The sequence below is a fragment of the Uloborus diversus genome, chromosome 8, assembly GCF_026930045.1.
Source record: "Uloborus diversus isolate 005 chromosome 8, Udiv.v.3.1, whole genome shotgun sequence".
NCBI classification, from domain to species: Eukaryota; Metazoa; Arthropoda; class Arachnida; order Araneae; family Uloboridae; genus Uloborus; species Uloborus diversus.
The window spans coordinates 62,724,590-62,738,617 of NC_072738.1; the positions used below are offsets into that span (position 1 = coordinate 62,724,590).

The 14,028-nt window shown below is 33.3% G+C and overlaps 1 protein-coding gene across 1 annotated transcript in view; it reads left to right on the top strand.

Moving 5' to 3' along the window:
• Positions 1-13,686, top strand: part of LOC129227360 (aspartate--tRNA ligase, cytoplasmic-like) — a 52,722-nt gene extending 39,036 nt beyond the window's left edge. Inside the window, exons 11-15 of the mRNA XM_054861906.1 lie at positions 2,703-2,823; positions 3,592-3,672; positions 10,622-10,733; positions 12,388-12,459; positions 13,554-13,686. Of these exons, the coding sequence (XP_054717881.1) occupies positions 2,703-2,823; positions 3,592-3,672; positions 10,622-10,733; positions 12,388-12,459; positions 13,554-13,645 (478 nt within the window). The 3' untranslated portion in view covers positions 13,646-13,686. The remainder of the gene's footprint in view (positions 1-2,702; positions 2,824-3,591; positions 3,673-10,621; positions 10,734-12,387; positions 12,460-13,553) is intronic.
• Positions 13,687-14,028: the final 342 nt, after the last annotated feature.

Here is a 14,028-nt window from a genome sequence, read left to right on the forward strand (position 1 = left end):
AAAAGCGTAGTAAAACACATTATAAAAAAAAACATACTCGTACAAAATTAAGATGTGTAAGATAATTTTTAAAAAATGTTGTGTAAAATAAATTATAAAATTTGAGGATTGTGAACAATTTAGTGAAGGTTGCTTGTGTAAGAAGGTGGATTTTTGATAACGAGAAAAAAAAAAAATTCTTTTTATTTTTTTTTATTCAGGCATAGAAATATTGTTAAATGTGTAAGGAAATATTTTCACACTTGTTCATCAGGAGTTCAAATGCCAGAATGCTGAGAAACAAAGCTTCCACGAAAAGATAAAAATATAATGCCTGATTATTTGAAGCATTATACGTGTCCCATCCAGGAGTACTTGAAAGGTTAATATCTTAGTAAAATAAAATAAATTACAACAAGTTTTGTGAAATACTATAAGTTGCATCCCTTTTGTCTAAGAAAAAGAGCTTGATTACCGCTCCCCTAAAAGCACCAGAACCCAACAGAGAAGCGCAATAACAGGGTTCTGCCCCTGGAAGGATCGCCGACACACATTCGGCCGAAGCAAAAACTGCTAGAAACGCCGTGACGACACAGGTTCGTCGAAGGCAGTTAGGAACCATTTTCTTGCGACGAACCTGAATCGGCCGGGGCAAAGAATGGGTTAATTTGCTTGTTTTGTTTTTTTTTTTTATTATTATTTTGTAAATAAATTCATAATATGCAAATCTATTTCAAGTTTTTATTACAAAATGCTCCACTTTCAAATAAAGTGGTAAAAGGTGCAAGGTTTTTTTCAAAAAATTTGATGAAAAAAAAAAAGAGATTAATTTTTTAGTAAAGATGAACAAATACTGCACTTGTGATGAAAAAATAGAAAGTAAAATTGCTGAATAGTGTTGTAATTAGTTTCCCTTCTTCATTGTCTGTCTAATATTTCCTTGATTCATCATAAAGTCATCTTTCTTTGACTTCCTAATATTAGTTTTAATTTTTTAATTTCAATTTCTTGCTCCCTAAGTAATGTCCGCAATCAGGTTTTTATGAATAGCTCCAATAATGGTCGCTGTGCGCACATGAGAGAATTTTGTATAAGTTTTTAATTCTGTTAGAGAAGAAAAAAGCATCTGCATATATTAAAAAGCTTTTACTGTATTACTATTTAAAAAATGAACTGTCATGAAAGAGGAAAATGAAATGTTGGCTTACTGATTGTTACTAAATACCCAAACTTAATCGGTGATAAAACATAAAATAAATGGGCAAAGAAAATAAAAAAAGAAAAATGTCAGACACATAATTCAAATTTGGCGGGGGTTGCTCTCCACATGGAGGTTGATTAATAATTTCAGCAATGTTTGATAGAGTGTGTTCATTCACACTCTGTTTTAGTAATGTTGATGTTAAAATAAGGGGCTTTCTAGTTGAAATTGTTTGGACTACTGATCTTCTTTGCAGTTGTATGTGTTTGAGCATCATCCTGTCAAAAATTAGTGAATGGAAGCAAATCAAATCAACTTGAACATTCCTTTGGACAGAAGTCAGTTTGGTGTTGATATAACTGCTGCAGTTTCAGTGGCGAATCCAGGATTCCTTTCTGGGCCAGCTGAGGTCATTAAAACTTTGTCTCCTTCACATCACCAAAGTTCATTGATATGAAGGAAGACATTTTTTCAAAGCTATATCATCATCATCTGCTTTCTAGGAGTGTAAATCCCAAATGAAATTTTCTGAGTCACACTTGAAATTATCTAAAATTTGGTATTCAGTGGTAAAATTTTAAAATTTATGTCAGTGTTTGTCAAAAAAATGAAATGCATTTTAGACACACTTACATCGCAATTTCAAAGCAAAAATTTCATTTCATGTTAAGGATGCAAAAAAATTGCATGCAATTGCGGATGGTGTAAACAAAATTGAAGAAAGAAAACGTGAAAAATCAAACCAATAGCTGAAAGCAATAAGGAAAAAGACAAAATTTTCTAAGATGATTTTAAATTCGACAATTAAAGAGAGAGAGAGAAACAAGTAGCTATGAGGTCTGTACTTTTTTCTCCCTTCCTTAGAGAGTAAAAAAACAAATTTTCGAAACAAATAGGGCAAAATTTCCGAAATCTGAAGGGAAATTTGGGCAAACCAACATCCTTGTTATCTACTATCGCATACTTGTGTATCACTCATAAGAAGAACGTAAACAAATTAAATGATAAAGATAGGATGAATGTAGGAAATTATATCATTATTTAAAAATTTTACATTAGATACATAGATACTATAAAAAATTAATTCCAGTCTAGGAGCAGCTGCATCCTTATCGCCGCCCCCTGGATTTGCCACTGTGCAGTTTCAAACATAGTTTTAAATGCATGATAGAGCAGTTCTTTTCATTTTTCTCATGAAATTTTCAATGCATAGTTTGTCTAGATAAAGAAATTTTTTAACATTAGTCTATTATGCATTCACTTCAGTCAAGTATGTCCCTGTACGTATTTTATTTCAAATCATTCAAATCCTAAAAATGAGTTGAGGATAGGTCAAATCTTCAACTCCTTTTTTAATTTTGATTTTTGAAAGTACTTAAAGCTCATAATTATTAATGTGACAAAATTGGTAAAAGTCTTGATGCATATTGATGGAAAATTTCTTAAGTTTTTCTCTCGCATTATAATATGTCATATTCTTATCTGCTTTTCTCTCCCCAAAACTTGCTACAAATAAATTTAGCTTGAAGCTTGACTATTCACAAGGTTTAGCATTACTGAGAGAAGCTGGAGTCGAAATTGATGATGAGGATGATCTTAGCACGCCAGATGAAAAGTTGTTGGGAAAAATTGTAAAGGCAAAAGTAAGTCACAAATTTACTTTATTTTTTTATCTTTTGTACATTTTACATATTCAAAGATACTATTATGTATTCTTTTTTCGAGTATTGTTTTATCTATTTAATTTCAATTTTACTGATTTAAATTTGAAATATCTGGTTTAAACCTAGCATAATTTTGTTCATTTATTTATTTTTGGTTAATAGCAAGGATTGTGATTTTGGTGAAATTTTAAAATTTTAATTGGTTTGCAAAAGAAATTAAAAAAAAAAAACAAGAATGTTTAATAATTTTGAAGAGGAAACACTACTTTTTGCACTATTTTTCGCATAATCATTTTTCTATTCCCTAAAGCTTAGAAACTTAACAGTGTAGATTGTGCTCCAGAGATAGTCTTATTTTTCAGTGTTTATACAATTCACAATGCAGAAGTTTTATAGTATCCGTCAACGTTCCCGAGTCTGGTCTTTCATGTTTGGAATCTAACTACGCTGTTAAGATGGAAATTTTCTATTAAGATGCTTTACTGTTGTCCTTATACAGATAAGTTGTTATGAAGGAAACTTTTGATCTTTATTTTGAAAGAATTAAACATTTGAGTACTTCAAAATAGTTACTTAAAATATACGGAGGTAAATTAATTGTAGTTTATTGATTTCCCTTTTTTTTTTTTAAATTTTGAATACTTACGAAATGAAAAAAAAAAAAAATTTCAAAGCTCAGTCAAAATATTTATGTAGTTGTTGGTTTTCTTTTTTCTGCCTAAATGTTTTATTTTTTCTGTTTCTCAGTATGATACAGATTTTTACATTTTGGACAAATTTCCTCTCAAGATCCGTCCTTTTTACACCATGCCTGATCCTAACAACCCTGTAAGTACTCATTGTTTTGTATTTCATCTAAAACTTTAATATTTGTATTTTTGGCATAAATTACAAATACATTATAATACATTTTGACACATATGTGCAAAAGACCCTATTTAACTAAGAGTTTGCATAAATTTACACTTATTGTATCAAAAAGAATATTCATTAGTTAGGCAAATATTTTTATCTGTATTAATATCAAATCAAGCAATTCAAGCTCATACCAAACATTAATTCAACACTTGTCAATATCTTCCATGGTCTCTATATTATAAATTCAAATTCTTTTGTTATATTTTTTGTTTGCTACACTTTCTACATGCAAACTGGACAGGTTTCTTCTCCTGTAATCTGGATATTTTAGAAATATACAAGTATTTTTAACCTTTTCCTAGTTTTCTTACTATTATTTATTTCAAACAAGTTTAAGAAGTTTAATTTAAAACTACCCCTGCCTGTTTGTCTATCCTTTTAACTCCCCTCCTTTTAACTGAGTATGTTTATGATGACTTATTCCTCCAGTCTAGCCACAAGCTAGACCAGGTCCATGAGCCCAAGTGTCCCCAAAAAATAATAAACCAGGATAGGACTGGTGTAAATGTCCTCTTTGTCCAGTCCTGCACAATTCAAAAGATGGTCCGGAGATGCCTGCGCCAATCTACATTTGGTACAGGTCCCAAAAACTTTCTCGCCTAAATGAAAAGAGAGGCATTTGATGTACCCACTTGCAAGCCTACTTATTATTGTTTCGACGACCCTATCTACCTTGATGAAAAGGACACCACCTGGGGACTGCCTTTTGTACCAGGGGTAAGTCGGAAGAGTCTTCCAAAGTTCTTGGTTCAAAGTTTTCATTTTACAAAAAATTTCCAAGAAGATCAAAGTTCTTCTCGACATCAAATTTTCAGTGACACCTTCCTTGGGCAGGAGGTCCGCTGTGTCACTGCCAAAGAGACCAATGTGGGATGGAATTCATTGGAGGTATATCTCATGTTGCTGAGTGAGTTTTTAAAGATTTTTAAGGATTGAGGCAGATGTTTTGCCTCCAAGGTTTGTCCAGTTGCTAAGATGTTGGATAGCACTGCGACCATATTTCAGCAGATGATGTTACCGTGTTGATGATTCTGAGAGCTTCATCAATGGCAATTAACTCGGATCTAAAAATGGAACAGAAGTGTAGATTTCTAATTTTGAATTTATGAGAGCAGCTAGGAGCCTTTATAAAGATGCCACAGCCGCATGAGTTCCGGTCATTTTTGCTGCCGTCAGTCAGTGGCGGATTGGTTGAAAAAATCGGCCCTGGCATTAGATGTAGCGGCCCCATAACTCTTATAGATTTTACCGAACGATTGGAATATCACTTAAATATGAGGAAATTATTCTTAACAACTAAATATGTTTTATTTAAACGAAATTCAACAGATACGGACAGACGATAGGAACACTTCTGCGCTTTAATGGTGAACAAATTGATACAGTATTAGTTAAATCTTATTTTGGGGGAAATTTGTGATTGTAATTGTCCATTTAAGTATTTTTATAATGCCCGAACTTGATTGAATATACTTGATAACACTGCTTGTTTAGTATGTCCTTTTCTGCAGTCATAACAAGTAACTTAATTGCCCTGTTTTATGAAACTGATCTAGCGTTGTTCATGGGTGAAAGACTAGGACCGTCTTTAGAACGTGATGGGTCCCTCTACACAAACACACATTACTGGGCCCTGTCATAAACATTCCCGTTTTTATACTGCCATACCCTGACGACCCCCAGATTCAATACGAGGTCAAAAACCTGGTGGGAGGGGTCGGGTACGAGTTTGGCAGCCCCTTAATTTTTGTTTTTCAAACTCATGTATCAATACAAAGAGAGAAAGTGGATTTAGCTTTCGGACTTCTGGGAGTCATTAAAGTATTAGCATATAAACTGAATGGAAAGATTAGCATTGAGTTTGAAACAGGGGGGTCCAGGGGGCCTCTCCCCCGGAAAATTTTCGAAATTGTAGTCTTGAAACTCAATTTTAGGTAATATTTGGTGATGTCAGGGGAGCGTAGGTTCAGGGTTTCTCCTGCTGCAATTATTCAGAAGTGGAAATCCAAAAACAGAATTTCAAATTATCTTCGAGTATATGCTATGAAGAGCGGTTCCGGGGGCTCTCCTCTGAAATTAAAAAAATATATATTAGCTCTGAAACCGCAGTGTTAGAAGATCTTTGCTGATAGATTCCGAGGCCATCCACCAGAAAATTTTCAAATTGAAGTCTTAAAAGCCTTTTTTGGTAAAGACTAGGGCACCGGCAGTTACTCGAAGTTAAGTTCAAAAAATGCAATTTTTGCTGACCTTCAGTGATGTTAGGAAAAGGAGTTTTCAGGAGGCTCACCCGGGAAAATTTTCGAAATTGAAGCACTAAAAACGAGATTTAAAACGTTCTTCATTGATGATGCCGAGAGAGGAGGGGATGGGGCACTTTCCCAGAAAATTTCTGATACTGTTAATTTAAAAACCCAGTTTTAGACCATCTTTGGAAATGTTAAAAAATGGGAGAGGTTCGAGTGCTTTCCTCCAGCAACTTTCGAAACTGGAATTCCATGTTACGGCGGGAGTGGATTCTGCTGTTCTCTCAGGAAGTTATTCAAAATTGAAATCCAAAAATTTAAATTTTACACAATCTTCGATGATATTAGGAGGGGGGGGGAGGTTCTGGGGACCACCGGAATTCTTTCAACATTGGGTTTTATCAACTTATTTTCTTTTTAAACTGAAGGGCCCGAAACCGTAAGTTTGTGCAGCGTATAGAATATTTTATGTTTCGTCAAAAATGTTTGAAATTCACATTTCGGCGGCCTTTGGCCTTTGATTTGATAATCTTAATAATGTAGAGTCTTTCATGCTCCTCAATGGTATTTTAAAATTGCATTTTTTAAAATAATTCTACGGAAAAAAATATTTTGTCACTTTTATTCGAATAGTTATAAACAGGGTCGTCGAGAGCAAAAAGGAAAAAAAATGACATTGGTCAATATTTTTTACAGGCCCCCTTCTACACCTTTCGCCATTAGGATATTTTACACTCTCCACGAGTTCAATTCCGAGCCGGGCCCCTATTCTCCAACTAAGCTGACATGACCTCACGTCGGCCCTTGTTGTAAGTTGCATTTTAGAGCAATTGTGAATTGTCATTTATAAATAAAAGAGTCAAAGAAACCAAAAGTGTTTTAACTTTTTACGACCGCTAAGGTTTCCGTGTTTTTTTTTTTTTTTATTCATTTTTTTATTATATCACTAAAAATATATTGGCAGCCCCAGGGCCCGACTAACTAAAAGTAAGACTCTAGGCCCACATTAATTTGGAGGCCCCCTGAAGACTATGCAGTGTTTGAATTACATTTTTAAAGCACGAATGCACTTTTGGAGGCCTCTTTGTCTAATCACACAACTATGTATAAATCACATATGTGCATTTATGAATCCTGTTTGGGCCCCCTTATAATCGTGAACAAGGAAATCCGTTACTGGCAGAATGATTAAAAATTCCCCTTTAAAGAAGTTTTTTTCCAATTAATAAGTCATAATTTATTATTATTATTTTTTTTTTTTTTAAATACGTGTATTTTTTCATATCGTTGCAATGTTATGCGTAATTCTTTGAAAAATGTGGAGCCCCATAGGAACATGGGGGCCCTTGCCTGGGCCTAGTCAGCCTGTTATGGTAATCAGGGCATGGACAGCCCCATTTCAGAAATTCCCCCTCCCCCTCTCTTGGTGATGGCGCTGCCTCCCTACAGCCGCAAGCTTTAGCCCATTCGTAAAGAGGAGCTCAGGCTGTGTTTTGCGCATTTGCGTTATTCTAAACACATGCGCGCAAAATTTATATTTTGCTGTTAGTAGACAGGCCCGAAATACTTTGCTGTTAGTTGATCGGCCCAATGCATGACCGGCCCACCGGGCAAATGCCCGGTTGCCCGCCGGCTGTATCCGCCACTGCCGTCAGTATAAATTTGAGTTGCAGCAGCTGGTATTTGATTTATAATCTCCAATGCGAGTTGACGTAGGTGTTCAGGTGGATCTTGATTTTTGAAAATATGAGTCCCCATTTCTGATCTAAAATATACTTTAGGTAAGCCCTCTAGAAGGTTAAAGACTTTCTTCAAAACATGTTCTTCTACATCCTGATCCAATAGATTCATCGTTTGCATTTGAGAGAAAGAACTATCTCTCTTTAGTCTCCGTCTCTTTGTCCAGTTTATAAGCTATGCAGATGTGCGGTTATTAACTCTGTAGCTGTAAAGTTTACAAAAGTATTTTGCAAGTATTAGGTTTCTTCTCAGACCCAAGGGCTTGATGTCACTTTCAAAAAGAACTACTTCTGTGGGGCAGCTAATGTCTTGTGCTAGCAACAGTCCTAGCAGCGCTTAACTGTACACGGTCCAGTTTGACCAAATTAGTAGGTGATGCACTGAAATAAATTTGAGAGCCATACTCTAAAACAGGCCTGATCAAAGAGGTGTATGTCAATCTAAGAGTACCAGCATCTGCACCCAGTCCCTTCCAGCGATGTATTTCAGCAAGTCAAATCTCTTTCTGCCTTTATTTATCACATAGTCTATATGATTGTTGCTAAGTATCTCAGGGTCCAAAGTATGTTTAAATTTGTAGAAGAATTGTTTTGAATGATTCATATGCTTCACATAGTTTTAAGACTTTGAAGCATTTATCTAGCTTAGAGACCTTTCATCAAAAATCTGTAGCATTTACCTTGTAGCACTCCTTTTATTATTATTTTATTTCTTTATTTGTTTTGTTTGTTTTTCCTCTTTTTTAAATCTCATTTAAAAACCAGACAAAGGTTTATGGTGCAACAGGTATATTTTTATTGCTTATCATTAAATATCAAGCATGTTAACCAGTTTTTTCAATTTTTATTATAGCTCAAAATATGTCTTACTACACGTTCTGAAATAGTTTCATCTACGAATAAAGAATCTTTTTTATTATGCAACACGTACCTGTAAAAAAATTTAATGTGTTTTGTGCTTAACGGAAGAGATTGCTCCAGCCTTTAGTGATATTCGGCTGGTGGTTGGTCTTTTACAGTAGGGGCATTTGCTTTCGGCAGTCAACTCTCCAAAAAAGGCCAACGAACAGTTTTCTCATGTCATCTTCAGGTATTTCATCATGTATGCAAAAGATTTGAATAACAGCAGTAAAGTTATGGTTGTTATTCAACTCAAGAAAGGGCTCTTGAGGTACTTATTTTCTTAGGTGCTAATTAAATGAAAAACTTTCAGTGAAGTTTGAGTTCTCAGACAAAATTAGTCAAAACTTATGCTTTGATACATTCTGGTGTCACTTTGAGTGAATTACTGACACCAAAAGGAACAAAGCCTGTTTGCTCTTTGAAACACCCAGCAATAATGTGATTTTTTTATTTATTTACTAGCTGTTCCCGCAGATCTTTACCCGTAGTAGAAAATTAAAAGGTCTTTTGATTCGCCTGTATATTTACAAATAATGGATGATGAATTTCACTCCAATTTGCTATGTTAATTTGCTCACCCACACTATGGTAGCTTAATAATTTGCTCAGTAAAACGTTCTAAAAACTGGAATAGAAAAAGAACAAAACTGAATTTTCAAAAAATCGCTTCAAGGTGTTCAGCTCTATACTACAAACTAATTATGTGCCTAATTTCATAAAAATCGGCCGAGCGGTCTAGGCACTATGTGCATCACAAAGATCCAGACATCTAGATGTCCAGAGTTCCAAATTTTCAGCTTTATTATTAGTAAAGATTTTGATTGAAAGTGTAAACAAAAATGGATTCTAAACTACAAAATAGTGATCATCTTAGAAATTTTTTAATGTATGTATATCATGCTGTAGCTATTTCTTTGTCTTTCTATGCATGTGCATACTTTTAACAGATGCAAACCTATAAATATATTCATTGAAATTAAACCGTACAAAATAAGTCTGAGAGGAAATTATGTTTGTGTATATTTTTTTTTATCTCCCACTCATATCTGCATTTATCCCCTGTATACTGCTGCACTAAGCACTAAATTTGCATCTGCACTTTTTATGAAAATTGAGTTACGGTCACCAGGTGGTTCTTTGTGACTTATTTTACTTAGTTACGATGTTTTATGGTCATTTATGAAGAGAAAATATTCTTTAAAAAAATTGTGCTGAAAAAGTTGCATCTGAATCAAATACATGGAGGCGCAAAACTTTAAATGGCATTTAGAACTCATCTTCAGATATGACTTAAGCGCTTAGCACAGCAATACAATGAATGATTTCAGTAAGTTACCGCCCTATAGCCAGGGCTAAGGCAGAAATACATGAAATACACTGCCAGCTCAGTCTTTCCAGCCGAGGACTGCAGTTTCTTGCTTATTAGCACTCAACAGCTGTGGCTCAACATAACAGCTCAACATGAGTGCTAATAAGCACAAAACTGCACTCCTCAGCTGGAGTGACTGAGCTGGCGGTGTATTTCATGTATTTCTGCCTTAGCCCTGGCTATAGGGTAGTAACTTACTGAAATTATCATGTCTTGCCTTCAATCTTCGAGTTGAAGCGAACCATTGCTTTGATCACTCGTCTGGTCAGTGCTAATTTTATATTGGCTACCAGTTTGTTTGGCACTCTTGGCTTCCTTAAGAGGTTTTCCACCTCCAGCTCAGTCACTTCCTATGCCGGGCTGTTGAGTGCTAATAAGCACGAAACTGCAATCCTCGGCTGGAATGACTGAGCTGGTGGTGTATTTCAAATATAATGAGTGGTTAAGACTGTTAATACTATAAATACTTTTTTATCATTTATATTTAGGATAGAAGTAGTTTTTGAAATATATTTCCAGTAATTATAAAGTTTGTTGTACTTTTTCATTTGAAGATGTTCTGGTTTCTTTTGCTACTATCATGCTTTTTCTCTTTCTTGTAGAAATTATCTAATTCATATGATATGTATATGAGAGGGGAAGAAATTATTTCGGGTAGCCAGCGTATCCACGATCCAGATTATTTGACTCTTCGAGCTACAGAACATGGCATAAGTAAGCATTATATTTTTACGATTTCTGGCTTTTCAATACAAAAGAAAAGATTTGCTCATTTTTTGAGACTCTTCTATGCATTTATTTATTTTTTATTTTATTTTATTTATTTTTTTTAAGAATTACAACTTCTCTCCTGCTCCCCTATTTTTAGTTCAGATGTGTTTTTTCTTTTTTTATGAATTTTTAATTTATTTGTATGAATGATATTAAGGATTTTATCTAGATTATTTCCCCGAGTGTCTTACGTTAACATGCATGTGAGCTATTTAAGTATGCTGTTTTTTTTTTCTGTGGGGAAAAAACTATCCATTGATATAAAATTGTAATTGAGGCAATGAGAAGAAGCAAAGGAGTGCAAGTGGAAAAATTAAAATTTTTCAGATAACCAGTACAAATAATAGCAGATCCTTTCCTATGCTTTGGAGCGAGAGATAGTACTAGTAGCCCTGGTAGGTACTTGATTTAGAAAAAAACTTTAATGAAAGCCTACCTTTGAGCATGTTTTACTCAAACTTTAAAACGTCCGCTTACATCTTTTTGCTTCTCACTGCCTCAATTGCAGTAGATATATTAACTCCGTGTAAAGTTAAGCACATTAAATTAGATAGTAAAAAGTTTTACTCATCAAATGATACTTTACATAAACTGTTATAACTGGATGATTTGGTTTGGAAATTTTTTTTTTTCAATTATCCATTTTTGTACTAGAAAAAGGCGTTGACAGACCCCTTGCTGTATAAAGTTCTTCTATAAGAACTTTAAGTTCTTCTGTTTAAGCTTCAACGAGCATAACTTTATTTAAATATTTTCATAGGTAAGAAATTGTTTTGCAGCCCTGAATTATTTATAAAGGATAACTAATGTAATGTATCCCTACTGAGTGGTTAAATTACCAATGAAGCAATGAATAATGCATTAGAAATAATCATCTGCACTTGCATATTTTTCTAAACTTGTGTGGAGTGCTTGAAAGCCTTTCTTCCCTCCTAAGAGGAAAGAGCATACCTCAATTTTTTCTTAAAACATTTCTTTTTATTGATTTATAATTTACCAGATGTGAATATAGTTGTAGACATTATGTTTAGATAAATAAGATTTAGAGATGAAAATAAATTACTTGGATCAAATAAGCATGATTATTAATGAAGTGCAAAACAAATAGATATAAAGATTAATAATATATATATAAATGAAGGTGTAGCTCAAATAGCTATGTTTTCTCAGCTCAAAAGTTAGCTATTTGAGCTAACTTTTCACCTTGAGTACACCTTTTGTTGCTCCCCCCCCCCCCCCTTTTTTTCCTTTTTGCAGTTTTTTTTATATAATTCCAATGTTCCTATAACAAATACATTAAAAATTGATAATTTATTTAAGTAATCATCTCTTAATTTACTCATTATTTTATAGATCCACATTTTTCCTATGTTCTTAACTTTCATACCAACAAGTAGGAATAAACCTTATTGCTTAGATAATTAGATGGCCTTATTTGATTAGAATTACCAAAACAACATGAGTTCCAAAAATTGTATATTTTGCTGGGTTTTCTGTTTTTCTTTTTCTAAAACTATGTAGTTTCATAAAAGAAGTTTTAGTCATAATATAAAATGAGATGTGATAGTTTCTAATCGTGTTATTCCTTTTCCCCTAGATTTAGAAACGATCAAAAGTTACATTGAATCATTCAAATACGGAGCTCCACCTCATGCTGGTGGTGGAATAGGTTGGTATTTTTTGTTTGTATACTATAATCCTAATTTAACGATTGTCAAGGCGCTGGAAAAAGTTATCGTTAAATTCAGGATATCCTTAAATTGAGAAGCATATACATTCAATGCAGTTAAATCTGGACCAGTGAAATATATCATTAAATTGAAGAAATTGATAAATCAAAGTTATACTGTATCTTAAAATAAAAGATAAATGTTATTAGTTTCAAGTGTGTCTGAAGCAAATGTAAATTAAATGCGTTAGTCACAGCAAATGAAGAGCTGCCAACATTGAAAAATAGAAATTAGGGAGATTTTGGCATGAAAATATTTATGGACAAAAGTTTGAGTGCAAAAGGGATTTTTAAGACTGATGTAGAGATATTTTTTAACTAAGCCTGTATAGGACCCAAACTTCAAACTTTGATTGTTGTTGTTTTTTTTTTTTTTTTTTGCCTTAAAAAAGGCGACAACTTTTACTCTTCAAATTAAAATATATATATATATATATTGCAAGAAGCATAAGTTTGTTTCTTTTATAACTGACAATAAGCATTTCTTGTAACCGATGAAAATTCGGGATCGTTTTACCAAATTTTCTGAAAAGAGTTTTAAAAGGAAGGAAAATAAAATAAACATAAAATAATGATCCGACATATATAACTTCGTATACAATGTAGAAAAAGGTTTAATTTTTTTCAATAGCAATTTTTGAAATGGTTTTGTTTTTTTTATTTCCACAATTTGCGATATACAGAAAAATCTCTTTTTTTAAGGGATTTTCTTTGTTTTGAAATGTTCAGGAGATATCATTTCATTTGGGACTTTAGAAACAACAAAACCCCAACCAAATTGGGAGAGTTGGCAGCTATTCAAAAACAAATTCTAAAAGTTTTTGCCAAAGACTTAAATTCAATAAATTTTAATTGTAAACTTTTAAGTATTTTTTAGAAAACTTTAATCAGAAAGCAAAGTAATAATTTTAAAAAATGTACAACACAAGTGCTTTTATTTTAAATCTGCAGCATTAAGCAGTTTTTGAAGAGTTTATCCAATTTTGAAGTTTTATATTCAAGCTTTGCTAAAATTTCAGTTTTTTCTGTCCTAGGTCTTGAACGTGTGACAATGCTGTATCTTGGACTGAACAACATACGTAAAACATCTATGTTCCCGAGAGACCCTAAGCGCCTCACACCTTAATTAATCACTTAATTTATTGAATAAATTTATTTTAAAATCTGTTTGCTCATAGTTTTGGTACATGTTGTGTGAATACATACACAAAAATAGTTTTTAAGAGTTGATGATGATGCACAAAAGCGTAATATCTTTTTAAAAGCTTCGAAAATATGGTGCTGTATGATATTTCCGGAGTCCATATTTTGAAAAACAGTGGTTTAGAAATAAAATTCTTACTATACTGTAAAACCCCTCCTAACGGACACCCTCTTATGCTGACAATTTCTAATTCCCCAGTTCCATTGCAAATAACGTTATTAAACCCCTGTTCTGTGGACACCTCTCTATCGCGGACGAAAAAAAAATTGTCCCGTTACTGTCCGCATTAGAGGGATTTTACAGTA